The sequence below is a fragment of the Pristis pectinata genome, chromosome 2 (genome assembly GCF_009764475.1).
Source record: "Pristis pectinata isolate sPriPec2 chromosome 2, sPriPec2.1.pri, whole genome shotgun sequence".
In the NCBI taxonomy this organism is placed as follows: domain Eukaryota; kingdom Metazoa; phylum Chordata; class Chondrichthyes; order Rhinopristiformes; family Pristidae; genus Pristis; species Pristis pectinata.
Genome location: NC_067406.1, coordinates 133,014,878 through 133,029,242, shown reverse-complemented (window position 1 = coordinate 133,029,242; position 14,365 = coordinate 133,014,878). Strand labels below are relative to the sequence as shown.

At 40.9% G+C, this 14,365-nt stretch overlaps 1 protein-coding gene across 6 annotated transcripts in view; it reads left to right on the top strand.

The window, feature by feature from the left end:
* The window catches only part of nrg1 (neuregulin 1), a 365,600-nt gene that overhangs the window by 327,292 nt on the left and 23,943 nt on the right, over positions 1–14,365 (top strand). For 4 of the 6 annotated variants that reach the window (XM_052045975.1, XM_052045954.1, XM_052045938.1 and 1 more), the window contains one exon: positions 4,288–4,346. In XM_052045975.1, coding sequence (XP_051901935.1) covers positions 4,288–4,346 — 59 coding nt within the window. Of the gene's footprint in view, positions 1–3,379; positions 3,448–4,287; positions 4,347–14,365 lie in introns of all 6 variants that reach the window. The other 2 variants (XM_052045965.1, XM_052045946.1) reach the window with 1 other exon arrangement.

Sequence of the window (14,365 nt, the reverse complement as noted above, 5' to 3'; positions counted from 1 at the left end):
TCTGTGTTGCCACCTTTAAGGATCTTTGTACTTGCACACCAAGGTCCCTCTGTTCCTCAATACTGCCCAGGACGTTACCATTCGTGGTATTTGTCCTAGCCTCACTGGTACTCCCAAAATCCATTACCTCACACTTATCTGGATTAAAGTCCATCTGACATTTCTCAGCCCATTCCACTAATACATTGGTATCACCCTCCACACTGTCAACAACTCCACCAATCTTCAAGTCATCTACAAACATACTGATCATGCCTCCTACATCACATCCAACTCATTCCAATTTAATCCTATTGATTGCACTGTAGCTACACTACTCCTGCACAAGACCTTCTTTACATTATTGAGTAACACTGTCTTGGGGTTTAACTTAATTCAATAGATTACGGTGGATAGAGATCTCTTCTTTGTTTATAACTTTTAATGCTTCGGTAGGAAATCTATTCTGTCCATCTCTGGTTTTAATTTGCTTCACAAAGGAGACCACAAGATGTTGGTTAATGTTAACCATTCTGGTTACCTGACAATCCACCCTACTCTTCTGCATTGCTAAATGCAAAAGGAGTGCTTAAATTGGAGTATAGCAGACACAATAGTCTAAATATTCAGACCACATCTCACTGACGTGAAAAGAATGACACCATTGACTGCAGTTTCATTAAAGTGGTGAAGTCCCAGAGTATTGTTAAATTCCATCAACGTGGGATAGTTTATGTAAATATATGCACACAAACACACCCACACGTAAACCCAGAAACAAACCCACCTCCACACATAGAGTCATAGAGTAATACAACATGGAAATAGGCCCTTCGGCCCAACTCGTCCATGCTGACCAAGGTGCCCACTAGGCTAGTCCCATTTACCCACATTTGGCCCATATCCTTCTAAAGCCCTCCTATCCAGGCATCCACATACAAACAGACCCACCCACTCCCATGCACACACCCCCTCCCAACTCATACATGCACATACACACATGGAGAGAGAAACAGTGAGAATAAAAGTTAAAGCCTTCCAGACGTCACTCTATTTGTATTTGGAGGACTTGTGGAAGCCCTTACCCTACATTAGGTCCGGCTTTCTATTTCTGATCCCTGCCTTCACGGGTCGCTCTTAAATCCTCTTCACACTTGCATTTTAGCCTCCATGACTATTTGAAGTCAAAGTTTTATCACAGGATATGTTGGGAATTCTAAGAAAAATGTGGAAAAGCAACAAGGCTATTTGAAAGTAAAATGACAACCTGTGTGTAGCCCAACTATAAATGAAAGCAAATGTGTGTTAGGATTAGCCTGGTACCAGAGCAGATGTTTTCACCACAGAACCAGCAACACTATTATTATTCCGTCCAATTTTAACCCAGTGTAACATTTGAAATGTGTAATAAATCTCAAAAATAATGGAGCTTCGACCCTTAGATTTTAAACATGGATCATTCAATTATTTTCCATCCCTAGTTAGTGTATTGTAAGTTGCACAACAGCATTTAGCCTCCATGGCTGTTATAAGCATTTGGAATAAAATCAGATACAGATGTACTGTTTGGCTTAAAGCTCAGTTGAAGCAATATTCACAGGCATGTCCATCAATCAACTTGAGTGTTCCCATGTTATAATTAATGTGTTGCATCGGCACAGCATAGCAACTGGTCACAATAGCGGTAATAACAATCATATTTACATTTAGCGATTTTCGGCCCAAACAACTTCTCCGCACCCTGGGTTAAGTGAGCTGGTTGCTACTGGAAAGAAAATGTTAGGGGTATAAATAATCACGAGCCTCAAAACAAGACATGCTTCAAGGTGTTCAAATCAAATTGGGAACATCTCAGTGTAGAAAAGGATCTGAGAATAGTTTGGTCACATTCCTCTCGTAAGGTCTGAACATGGGTGAGATCAGCAAGCCCACAATCATTACCTTGAAGTAAAAAGGTAACCTGTTATAGATTTATAGTAGGAACTAAGCAGTGGGTCACATTTAAAGAGGTAGTGTTAGGAATTGTGTTATACAGCCTTTGAACCTGTCCTCTACCTGAAATCAGAAGTTATGAACCTGTCATTGCATTCAAAAGGGGAAACAGAAAAAAAAATTTAAAAAACAATGACATAAGATTATCAGTGGTGTCGTGGAATGGGGTGTTTCTGTCATGCTGACACATGTTACAATGAAGTTGGATCCCAATAAATGCACAAATACATCACAAAGAAATATTGTGCTTGGATGACAATTCCTTCTGGATCAGAAGGACATTTTTCCAGATTCATTCAGCTGTCGCCAGTTTTGGTATCAGTAGCAGTTTTATTCCAAAGATGAATACACAGAAATGATCTCGATGAGCAGCCTAATTTACAGTTTAGTGTGGGGCAGAAAGTGTGGATAGAGGAGAAGCCATTTAGTCAAGAATCATATTTCTCCTCTGCACATCTCACTTACTAGAAAATGAACTGTGTCAAATGTTCAGGATTTCCGTTAGTCCTGGACTTGACAGGAAAGTTTGCATCCTGTGAAACTTTAAATATTTAAACATCTTGCTATTTGACAGATAGGGTTAGATAACAAAGTTCCCCTAATTACTTACATACAATATTCCCAAATGTTTAAAGTTTAAACAGCTCACTGATGTTAGGCTTTCCTGCCTCCAAGAGTCTGGTCCAAGCTAAGCTGTTTGCTGCGTTTTGTTTCATCGGATATTTTGATATAGTCAATTGGTAGCAGATGCCGTTTTGATTTAACAGCTTGTGTGACCCGTCCAAACAAATATTTATTAAGTAACAATTTGACTGTAAAGTGTGTGGTGACAGATAGAACTCGAACCACTTGTCCCTCATGATTATAAATAATAACTGGGGCATTATGGAATGGTCTCTCATTAACTTTACGAAGCATACCCTCCAATTTTTTGCTAAAAAAGTTAAAATTGAATTCGAAGTCTCAGAGTAGTAATTGGTGAATTATAGAGGAAATTTAAAACCGATGGATCAGGCAATCCTGCATTTTACCTTTCTTCACTGTGTCATTTACAGTATGTCTTAAAGCTTTTGTGAAGGGTTGGAAATTGAAAGTTCCTGATAAACTATGAAGTTCTAACTGGACTTGTGAACAGTGATACCCGAGTGCCAATGTTATTGTGCTCCCAGTTATAAATTAACAAATGACTTCATGAAAACTGCCATTATCTTAAAAGGAGAGACAGTCAAGCTGAAAGAGTAATAATTACCCAATGGATTCTGGCTGCCAAGCTGCCTGATTTCACCAAGTATCTCTCCTTGGTGTTGGTTTGTCTGTTAATGCCACAATTTTTGTTGCTTTTAACTGTGTGTGTAGACCTGCCGAGTACATTTGTTCTGCTTGTTTATGTCCCATTTCTACCCTCCAGGTGTGATCGCGGATTCACTGGAGAAAGATGTGCAGAGACTGTACCCATGAGGGTCTTTATACCTGAACGTATGTGAAGATATAATCACGTCTGGGTTTTTATTCTCTCCCATACAGCTCAGAAAAAAATCCTTGGTGTCGTCACTGATCTGAAAGAAAGATATATAATGAAAAATAGCATTTTATAATTCGGACAGTTTCTGAAAATGTGACCAAGCACAACAAAACCATTACTGACTGCTTGCTTGAAGTTTATTTTGTGCGCAGTGCCTTTCACTTTGAGAAGCAGTGCAGTAGAGACTCACTTGCTTGGCAACCCCTGGGTTGAGTTTACAGCCATTAAGATCCTCCCTCCACCCCCGTCTCTACCACCGGCAGTTAATGATCCAGAAAGGTTCCAAACAATTCACAGAACTGTAGGCTTTCTTTTGTCAGGAAGTAAAATGTCCACTGTGCATCATGCGATCACTGTGAAAAATATCCAAGCACATTTCGAAAACTGGAAATTATTTCCAAATTTGTAAATATTCATTCTTCAACCTGCAACTCCAGCAAATGGAAATATAAGTCATTTACCAAAATCTTCAGAACCAGTGAAGATTTTTTAATGTTTAATGTCCCCCTGTGTAAAACTAACTGACCCTCTTGTTTAATTTTGATTTGGTTCTGAAAACTATCTCCAGGTAGATTCAAGAATTGGATTTTCATGGCTTGTAAATGAACCCACGGAATAATCTTTTGTTTTGCTGTGTTGCAGCAACAATTATTGCATTTGATAAGGGTGAAAATTACCAGGTCAAGCAATGACCACACCAAGGTGATAAGGCCTTGTGCCATCAATGGCTCTATCCTGACAATTACTTATCTTCTCTTTCCTCTCTTTCTCTCTCATTTTATTTGTCTCGTCAGGTGTCCAAATGAGTTTACTGGTGATCGCTGCCAAAACTACGTAATGGCCAGTTTCTACAGTACGTCCACTTCTGTCTCTCCCTGATTTGAAGCATGCTTAGTCACGCTGTTGATTCCTGCTACTGGTGTTGCCGCTAACGCTGTCATTGTTGTGTTTACTGCTGCTGCTGCTGTTTCCCTTTAATCCCAAATTTTCATCTTCACTTGGATGGTACCCCTTCCCTGGGAAGAGAAGGAAAAAGACGCAGACTGAAGGACAACAGCGTGCCGTGGAAGCAATCGCAGGAGTTACGAGCGAGTGGTTAGTGTAGGGTTGGTCAGCAGTTGCAGAGGTGGAAGGGAGAGGCTAGCAGTGAGCACTAAAAGTAGCAAAGCCAATGGGAGGGGTACTCGTCCAATGCAAGGTTCAAATGAGAGCTCCAAGATGATAAAGCTCTGTAATGAGGACAGCCCACTGGTGTGACCAGAGGTCATTGTCTTCCGTAAAAAGAACCACATGCTCAGAAGAGTCATAGGGAGTTGTCAAGGAGAAAGGAGACCATGTTTAGCCAAAAGCACTAAAGGTTGGTAACATTCTCAGAGATGCCTCCTGGCATAGCCAATGATATTCCAAAAGATTAGAGTTACAGGTCGGGTGAATGTGGTGAACGATAGCTGGTAGTGTTCAGTAATGGGAAGACCTGACCCAATGTCGATCGAGGCAACAATTATAGGAAATCATATGTCGCTCTTCGAAGATAAAGCATTATTTGAGAACACTCCTTGGCGATGATGTTACAGCTTAGCAAGGATCCCTTTGACCAAAATGATTTGCTGTCTGCCTAATTACGCAGTGTGTAATTTCAGTTTTTAGTGCTGGCATAGGGTGAGTGATATTAAATTTTCCAGATGTTTTGGCCCCATCTGGTGTTTCTTGCCATTCAATTCACCATTCCATAACATTGTCAAATGTTCAATTAACTCTGATGATATACTGGTTGCATACTCTCCCCATAGTCTGTGCTGAGTCTCCTGATCTCAGCCAGTACTTAGTTCTCCATTTATGTCACTTAAGAAATGTTTGGGTAGCCAGCATCTTTCATAAGTAGTGCATGTTCCTTAGCCCACTGAGAAATGAACAGAAAGGACACTCAGAGGTGAAGTGCCCAATTATTTGCACACACCTGTTTATCTCATTCTCCAATTTCAATTTCACTTGGCTGCATCTCCAATGACTTGTTCTGATATAGTTCCCTGTGCTCCAGTCTTTCTGACATAGGACAAAACCCACTGGTTCCCCAATGCATTCAGTGGCAAGGTATTCGTTCCTTGCTCTGGAAATGTTCCATGAGGCAACCCCTCCCCCACTGTTTATTGCCCATCCCTAATTCAATGGAGAAGGTGGTGATGAGCTGCTTTCTTAATCCACTGCAGTCCTTCTGGTGATGATGCTCCAGGGTATTGTTGGCAGAGTGTGTTCCAATTAGATCCAGTGACGATGAAGGAACATTGGTTTAGTCCCATGCCATGATGGCTTGTGAAACTGTTTTGTCCTGGGTCCAGCATTGCTGGATTTTAGTCTTGACTTTGTATAATGATGCCTTCATATCTGTTGGCTGAAGAAGCATATGCCCATGCAGGAGGAATACAAGTATTCCCTAAAATGGGACAAAAAATAGATTGGGAACCAATGCCTACCCAATGGTGTAGAGTGTGCTCCATGTGACTAGGAATAGCTGTGATGCTTTTCACAGCTGAGTAGACTGCCATGCACACAATAATAATTCCCCCATTGACTGAAGATCTGGAGGGAGCTTATGCACCTGTGGAACCGCATCCAAGCCAGGACTAGATGCCTTCATGAGAAAAGAGGAAGTGAAAAACAGCAGGGAAAACATCCAGGAAAGGAATTAATATCTGAAGTTTCTTTGGACCAGCCTGGATGGTTAACCACATTTCCTCACCACCTCAAACATTTAAAACTCCTTACAGCTTTTCATGGATGTAATGTCTGTGGCTCCTTCACAAAGAACCCACATTGACAGAGTGCTGTTTTATAGGATTCTCGTGACTTATTGGGGCAGAAGGGAATGGGAAGGGGGTGGAGTGCGAGAGGGTAGTGTAAGGGGAGGTTTACTGTCTACTCATGACCTCATACCAAAATGCACAGGACTGTGGTGTTGAAGCTGCACAGGGAATGGAAAACCATAGTTAAGGCACGGACAGAAATGTCTGTAAATACAATGGGTGTTAGATAGTGGTGGCATGATAAATGATGATGCCTTCCTCTGTACCATCAGCACAGCAGCTTAGCTAAGGATTTGTGACTCTCCATGTAACAAACACAATGATGACTGATCGATGAGTGAAAGACCATTTTCTGTGACATTATAAATCACCTCGGGGCCTCTTGTTTAGTGCTAGCTCAATCAATAAAAAGCCAAACATGCGTTCAAGGAAAATGGAGCATATACCAAGCTGGGGAACTGTAGAGATCAAAGAGAGGAATGATATGCTAGTGACAGGGTGCTTTGTCACCATCACATTCTGTAGTTCAGGGCTGGAGTCCTACTGGGGCAAGTGACAATGAAGAGGCGAAAGAAGGGGATTGGAAAGGAAGGCAAGGATGTGATTCTTTCAACTTATTGTTGGAACCTCAAATCATTATAGGTTGAGTGGACAAAAGTTAGAGTAGGGATATAACATTAATATGGGTGAGTCATGGAAATGCCAAAGGCACGGTTAGTTATTTGAGTACGTTTGATGGTACATAAGTGTCTACCACCTGCCCCATGAAATAATACACCACTCATAACACTGAGACATTGTTAATTATTAACCATTACCAGGAAATGACCATGAAAATTCCCAAATTTCAGTAAAAACCCACCTGATTTGCTCACATCCCTCAGGCATGGAGCCTGGCTGACATGTGCTCCCAGTCCCATATCATATACCCAATTCTTATTTCACTTAAGGGAAACCACGGATGCACAATGAATGTTGTCTTTGCCATGACTCTCATATTCAAGGACCAACAGGAAACAAGAAATGAAACGAAAAAAAAAACAAGAAAATGTCAAATGGTGTAACCAGAGACCACAAATGAATCCATATGGAAGGAATCCATCACACCTCTTCCACAGAGGATAGCCTCCATAGTTACCTGCCAGGTGCTTTACTGGTTCTACCCATTGTATGATTAGAATCCCCAATATGCCCTCCATCTCATTGCATAGTAAGCAGTCACAAAGCATCCTTCAGCTTGCATCTACCTTCCCCCAGCAGTGAAAAGGTGTCAGCTAGCAATAGCAATGTACTAAGGCAATATACCAGAAGAAGAATTGTATGTTGCATGAGACCTAATTGAGTCATTGAGTCATACAGCACGGAAACAGGCCCTTTGGCCCAATCAGTCCATGCTGACCAAGATTCCCATCTAAACTAATCCCATTTGCCCGTGTTTGGTCCTTATCCCTCTAATCCTTTCCTATCCATGTACCTATCCAAGTACCTTTTAAATGTTGTTAATGTACCTGCCTCAACCACTTCCTCTGGCAACTCGTTCCATGTACAGACCACCCGCTGGGTGAAAGGGAAACAGTCCCAACCTGCTCAACCTCTCTACATAACTCAGTCTCTCAAGTCTTAGCAACATCATCGTAAATCTCCTCTGCGCTCCTTCCAGCTTAATCTAATGGAATCACGGAATAATTACAGCTCAGAAGGAAGTCATTCAACCCTTCATGTCTGTGTCAGCTCTCTACCGGAGCAAATTTTTAGTTCCACCCACTGGCCCTTCTCCGTGGCTTTGCAAATTTTTCCTCAACATATATTTATCCAGTTCCCTCTTGAAGGCCACAATGGAAGCTGCCTTCACCACATCTACAGGAAGTTCCTTCCAGATTCCAACCACACACTGCATAAAAAAAGTGTCATTCTTAATTCTCTTCTCCATTATACATGTGACTTCAGTAGAAGTTTCCTGAAGTTAAATAGTTTGTGGGTTTGGATTGTTGTATCTGATGTGACAGGAAGGAGGAAGCCATCCCAAGGAAAGGAATTAAAAGGAATGGAAACAGGACAGTGGTCTAATCCTGGAGAGAGCTGTGAGGAATGAGGCCTTTTTCACCACTGTACAATGATGGGCAACCTGATTTGTTTTGAGGGCTCATGACAACATGTATGGTGATGTATTTTGTTTTCTGACTTTTCTTCTGACAATGACTTGAAGAGAAATGAGCAAACAAAGCGAGAAAAAACATCTAAGCAGAAAGTACAGAGGATGTACAATTTTCATCTGCAATCTGGTATCAAACCAGAGCCCAGAACATGTTATAAGATGAAACTGGATGAAAAAGAGGAATATTTCAGGAGCTGACATTTGGAATAGGTTGGTTGCCATTTGAGAAAAGGTTGGACAGGCTAAGGTTTTATCTGCTGAAGCTTAGAAGAGGGAGGGGTGACCTGCGTGAAATCCAAAAGATCTCAAGGAGCTTTGACAGGGTGGATTGGAGAATCTACAACTAGGGGTCAATGCCTGAATATATTAATGGGGCAGGCATTATTTTTGCTAATGAACATCTTGTAATTGAACGAGACACAAACTTGCAACATCTTCATGAACTTGTTGCCATCCATCCATCCACTTCTCTAAAACTGCCGTCCCTGCTTCTGAAAATGCCTTTATTACAATTTATCAATCCTGCGATGATTCCATTTCTTCAACACTTTCACACTAAGACTGTCAGTCTCTTAGGCCTTAAAATTCCACCCTTCATAGAACTACAGATATTACACCACAAAATTGTTGGATTCCATAATGTCCCTTCTTATTTTTTTTTTCTCTGTGTTAATCTTCTGGCAAAACACCATTTTCCTATTTGTTTCTGACAGCCTTTACTACCACAGTGGTTCTACCCCCATTCTCTAATTCTCTCCCTAAAGCTTTTGATTTCCCATCCCCTCCAATCCCCCTCTCCTGCATACACATGAGAAAGGAGCAGACCTTTGAGCCTTCAATAAGATCGTGGTTGATGTGATTGCAACCTCATCTCTGCATTCCATCTGCACCAATCTTTCACTCTATACTTATCAGGAATCTATACTTTACCCGTCTTCAAAATATTCAAAGACTCTAGCTCCGTAGTCACCATCACCGAGGCAGGGTTTTTTATTTCAGATTTATTCAATTAACCCAATTTAAATGTCCCACTGCCGAGTTAAGATTTGAACTCATTTTTTCCAGATCATTAGTCCAGGCCTTTGGGTTATTTATGCAGCCATATAACCACTACACTGGCACAACACTTCTGGATTGCTGTAAAAACACGTGGTCCTTTCAGGAGACAAAATCCATTTGGCCCAGAAATACAGCCACTTGACTGACTCCTAACCACCCAATGAAATAGACTATAATTCCTTTCAGTACAAATGGAATTTAGTTTGAGCATTAAATGCTGGCCACTGTAATTGAAAGAAAATGTCATGAATTCATTGGCTGAGGAGCAAAACACTGGATGTGAATTGACTGCCTGATAGAAAGGAAATATGTATAGATATCTCACAGGGAGATCTCGCTGCTGCACAAAGAAGTACAGAAAGAGACCAAAAAAATCATAACGCTTTAGCAGTCAAGGAGACACAAGAGATTCTTCAGGAGCAACACACACAAAGTGCTGGAGGAACTCAGCAGGTCAGGCAGCATCTACGGAGGGAAATAATCAGTCAATACCTTTTATTGTGTATGGAGGAAGAGTCATGGAGAGTCATAGAGTTATACAGCATGGAAACAGTCCCTTTGGCCCAACTCGTCCATGCTGAACAAGTTGCCTTCTTTGGATAGTCCCATTTGCCTGCATTTAGCCCATATCCATCTGAACTTTTCCTTTCCATGAACCCTTACAAATGTCTTTTAGATTGTATTGACTTCAACCACTTCCTCTACAGCTCCTTCCACATACCCACCACCCTCTGTGTGAAGAACTTGTCCCTCAGGCCCCCTTTAAATCTTTCTCCTTTCACCTTGGGAATCCAAACATCAAAAAGACCTGCCAATCCTGGCTCAGAAGTTTGTGGAGAGGGTCAGCAAGAGAGACTGTGTCTTGTGAATCACTGATTGACTATTGCACAGGGGCACTAGATACACATATACCATTCAATGCAAATACAATTACACCCAGGTCTCCCAATGGAGAGACCTGAGCCTTTTTGGAATAATAAGGCACAGATCTACAGTGTTGTTCTAACAGTAGCAGACTTGGCAGCTTAATCAAGAACTGGGAAATGCATGCAAGGCTGGAGAATAGGCAGTGCTTTGACAGTTTAAAGAAAAGCAGGTTGCCTTATGGCATGATTTATTGTAATGATACTTTATTGTTTAGATTAGCAAAATGAGCAGATTGTGAAGTAATGGACAGAGTATCCCTTATCAGGACTTGTAAATGGCACCCACAGATCCAGACTGACAGGTTCTTGTCTGATTTGAGCATGCCACCCGGGATAGGAGAAGAGAGTCATTTGTTTAAAGTGATTCTTTTGCCAATCAGCTGTCTGAAATGCTGTTGCATCAGTGATACTCCCAAATTCTCAAGCCATTTTGAACAATAGAGTCAGCTTGGTCCAGAGGAAGGAAATAGATAAAGAGAAGATTTCAGGGGGAGAATGTCTGTGGGACTGTCCTCTCTGTGCAAGTGCTCCAGGAGAACAGAGGGCTGTAGGGAACGGTGTGGAGAGGCAGAGGGGGCAATAAGGAGCCAGACAGAAAGTAGTAGGAGTGGGAGTCGCGTAGGAGGAGAATAAGGACAGGAGAGGAGGGTAAGAGAGAGAGAGAGGGAGAGAGAGAGAGAGAAATGAGGGAAATTGAGGTGTAGATGATTGGACAAAATGGGATAAAAAGAGGGATGGAGAAACAATTTTTAGAGACCAAAATACAGCGATCTGATCAGCATATGAAGTGAGATAGCTCTGAAGAATTCACCCCAGACATAATATTCCAAACTTATATTCCTGCTCAGAAGAACAGTTGCCTCCTCCCTCATGAGAATCATTTGGGAAGATCTGTCCAATTTTTTGCCAGTGACATTCCCAACAGCCCATTATATTTTAGATCCTCCACTATCTTGTCAATTTGCAGCTAAATCAGAGATTGGCAGCTCAGAATGGATTGCCTTATATTTCATTGCTTTATATTGTAGAGGTGCAGGAAACAAAGACAGAGAGGGGATGTTTATTAATGGTTAGTCTCTCAGATTAATACCAAATTACTCCATCAACATGCAACTACATTACTGGATCACAACAAAGGCCTTTAATTCTTTCCCATACCCTGTGAGCTGCAAAAGATCCCAATTATTTTTGGTTTGTTCACGGGATATAGACATTGTTGGCAAGGCTGGAATTTGTCGCCCATTCCTAGTTGTCCCAGTGAAGGCAAGCTTCCTCCTCAGTCCACTCCCAGTCCTTGTAGAGATGCCCCCCCCCTACTTTCGTCGGGTAGAGAGACCCAGCATTTAAAAGGTTTGTTGACCAGCAAGTAGAGCAGACAGACTGGTATCTGAATAATGCCTGAGGAAGCATTAAGGAATGCTGATAGTGCCACGGAGGAAACAACAGCTCAGACGTGTCGCCTTCTGATAGCACAATACTACAGCTCCAACCTTCCTGTAGAACTCCTGGACAAAATGCCGTGTTCTCTGACACAACCTAAGGCAATATCCATTCCACAGAGTGTCCAAGGAATGTGTTATTACAAAAAACAAAGGGAAGAGAATATGATAACAGCCCACTGGTATCAGCCAAACGCGACTGATAATTCCTAAATTGCACATTCCAGAACTTCGATTCTGTATTTATTTATTTTCCAAACAAACATTTTTAACAGATAAAGTCTAGGTCCATTTGTTTAAGATGGACATTTGCGGGAACTGATTCAGAGCTATAGATGACCATCAAATGCACTGTTCCTTTTTAGATAATGTTAAAGTTTTTGTAATCAGCATTTCATTCCTAAAGTGCATCCTGATCCAAAATAGCGATGATAGTGAAAGCCTTGGATCTGCAACTTCTTGCTACATTAGTGCTATTAGAAATTCTGATGTCCACACCAACATTAGGAACTGCTTATGCCAACCTGCCGTGCTGTAATCATGCCCTCCCTCCACTGGAGGCACTATAACACCTCCATCAATAGGAGTATACCATTATAAGATCCAAAAGCTGCTGAAAAGCTAAGATACCAACAGAAGATGTTAGAAGTACTCAGCAGATCAGGCAGCATCAGTACAGAGAGAAACAGAGTTAATGATTCAGGTCAATAATCTATCGAAACATTATTGATCTGAAAATTTAATGGTCTCTCTCTCCACAGATGCTGCCTGACTGCTAAGTACTTCCTGCATTTTATGTTTGTATGTCGTGAAGAGTTTAGATGGACATTTCCCGTTATAAATGTGGACATAAGAACGTACAATGGCAGGATGAAAATAAGGACAGAATTATGTTGAAACCTTTCCAATTAGTGCCCCTGCACTCAGCTCCCTTTCATCTGAAGGCTTTACATGGCTTAGACATCCTGTGCAGAATGTCAAATGGACTGAACTGCAATACAATCCACCCTCCCCCTCTACCACTCACATACTAACATGATAATTAACATTAACGATCATGCAGTGTAAGGCTTCACACAAAAATGTGGTCCATAAGCAGACAGGTAAAAGAACAGGATGCTTAGCTTCCAGTGCTAATAGCTCTGAAATCTGCTTCCCCAGTTAACCAAATATCTCAATGGAGCTTTAGACAATGGCAAAGAAGAAACAGCATTCTCCCTTCAGTTTGTTAAATTCTGCATATGTTCTGCACCCTTTGCCATGATTAGGATTGCCCTGCTGGCTAAACTAATGTTTGAAACAGAGAAGTAAATACTTGTTTGCCTTTAACTTTTAAGAAAAATTGTACTCAAACTGTATCGCTTTCAAGTACAGGGCATCATTATTCCCATATTGTGTTCCTCCTTCAGTTAGAAAGTCAATTCCTCACAGTTTACAGCATTGAAAATATTTTAAGTGGTAGCAGCCTGACAATAACCAGACAACTTTAATAGCTATAGTCAGATCTTTAATGCAACTGTCTGTATTCTTTAAGTTGGTTGAATGATGGAGTTTGGTGGGGTACAGTGGGAGGTTTAGGGGCCTGTGGGATTATGATGCATGTTGAATCTATAAGTTCCTGTTTTGTGTGCATGCATCTTTAATATTGTGGTTCTCATTCCAATGTTCGTAAAATTATATGTTTTCCTCATTTTCTCTCTTAACGATTGTAGTTTCACCTAATATTGATATAAGTGTAAATCTGCAATATGATTGTAACTGTCTGCATTCTTGAGCATGTCTGCTATTTTAACTCTTGCTTTGTTTCTCTCTTCCAACACAACTAATATTTGGTATTAGCAGTGCTCATGCAAGACTGTGTACTAATTTGCACTGAGGAAACTGAAGTTAAATCCAGCAGATTTATCCCTTCAAGCAGAAATTAGAAGAACTTTTCAGATTCACTATATTATTTGTGAAATTGCGTCAGTATATTATTTGCATTCAAAGGAAATTAATACCAAATTTGTAAATTTTAAACTTAAAATAATGTCTGTGCTACATGATGCCTTTTTGAAGTTATGCGAAGTTAAATAGTGTTTCAAATGTGCTCCATGTCAGCTAATGGTGTAGCCTTATCGCAGCTATGTTAGGGTTTCAGATTATTTAAATAATATTTTGGGCATATGCCAGAATGTTCAGTTTATGCAGACATTCTGAAATTAAAGATCAGCTTGGTTTCTGTAAGACAATCTCCATCTTTCCAATTGGGACAGAAGGCCCCCTTTGATTTCAAAGCAACATCTTTTGATGTACCTCCTGGAGAGAAATGTCTTGCTGTGCCTGGCTCTATTTACCTGATCATAACTCTCATTCATTTAAAATGTCCCTGTTATTGAAAACTTGGGCATAAATAATACATCTTTTAAAAGAATTGTTTACTGTGCCTGAACATAGTCAGATATTGGGCTGGTAAATTATGTTGTCAGCTTCATATAGATCACCAAAGGCAT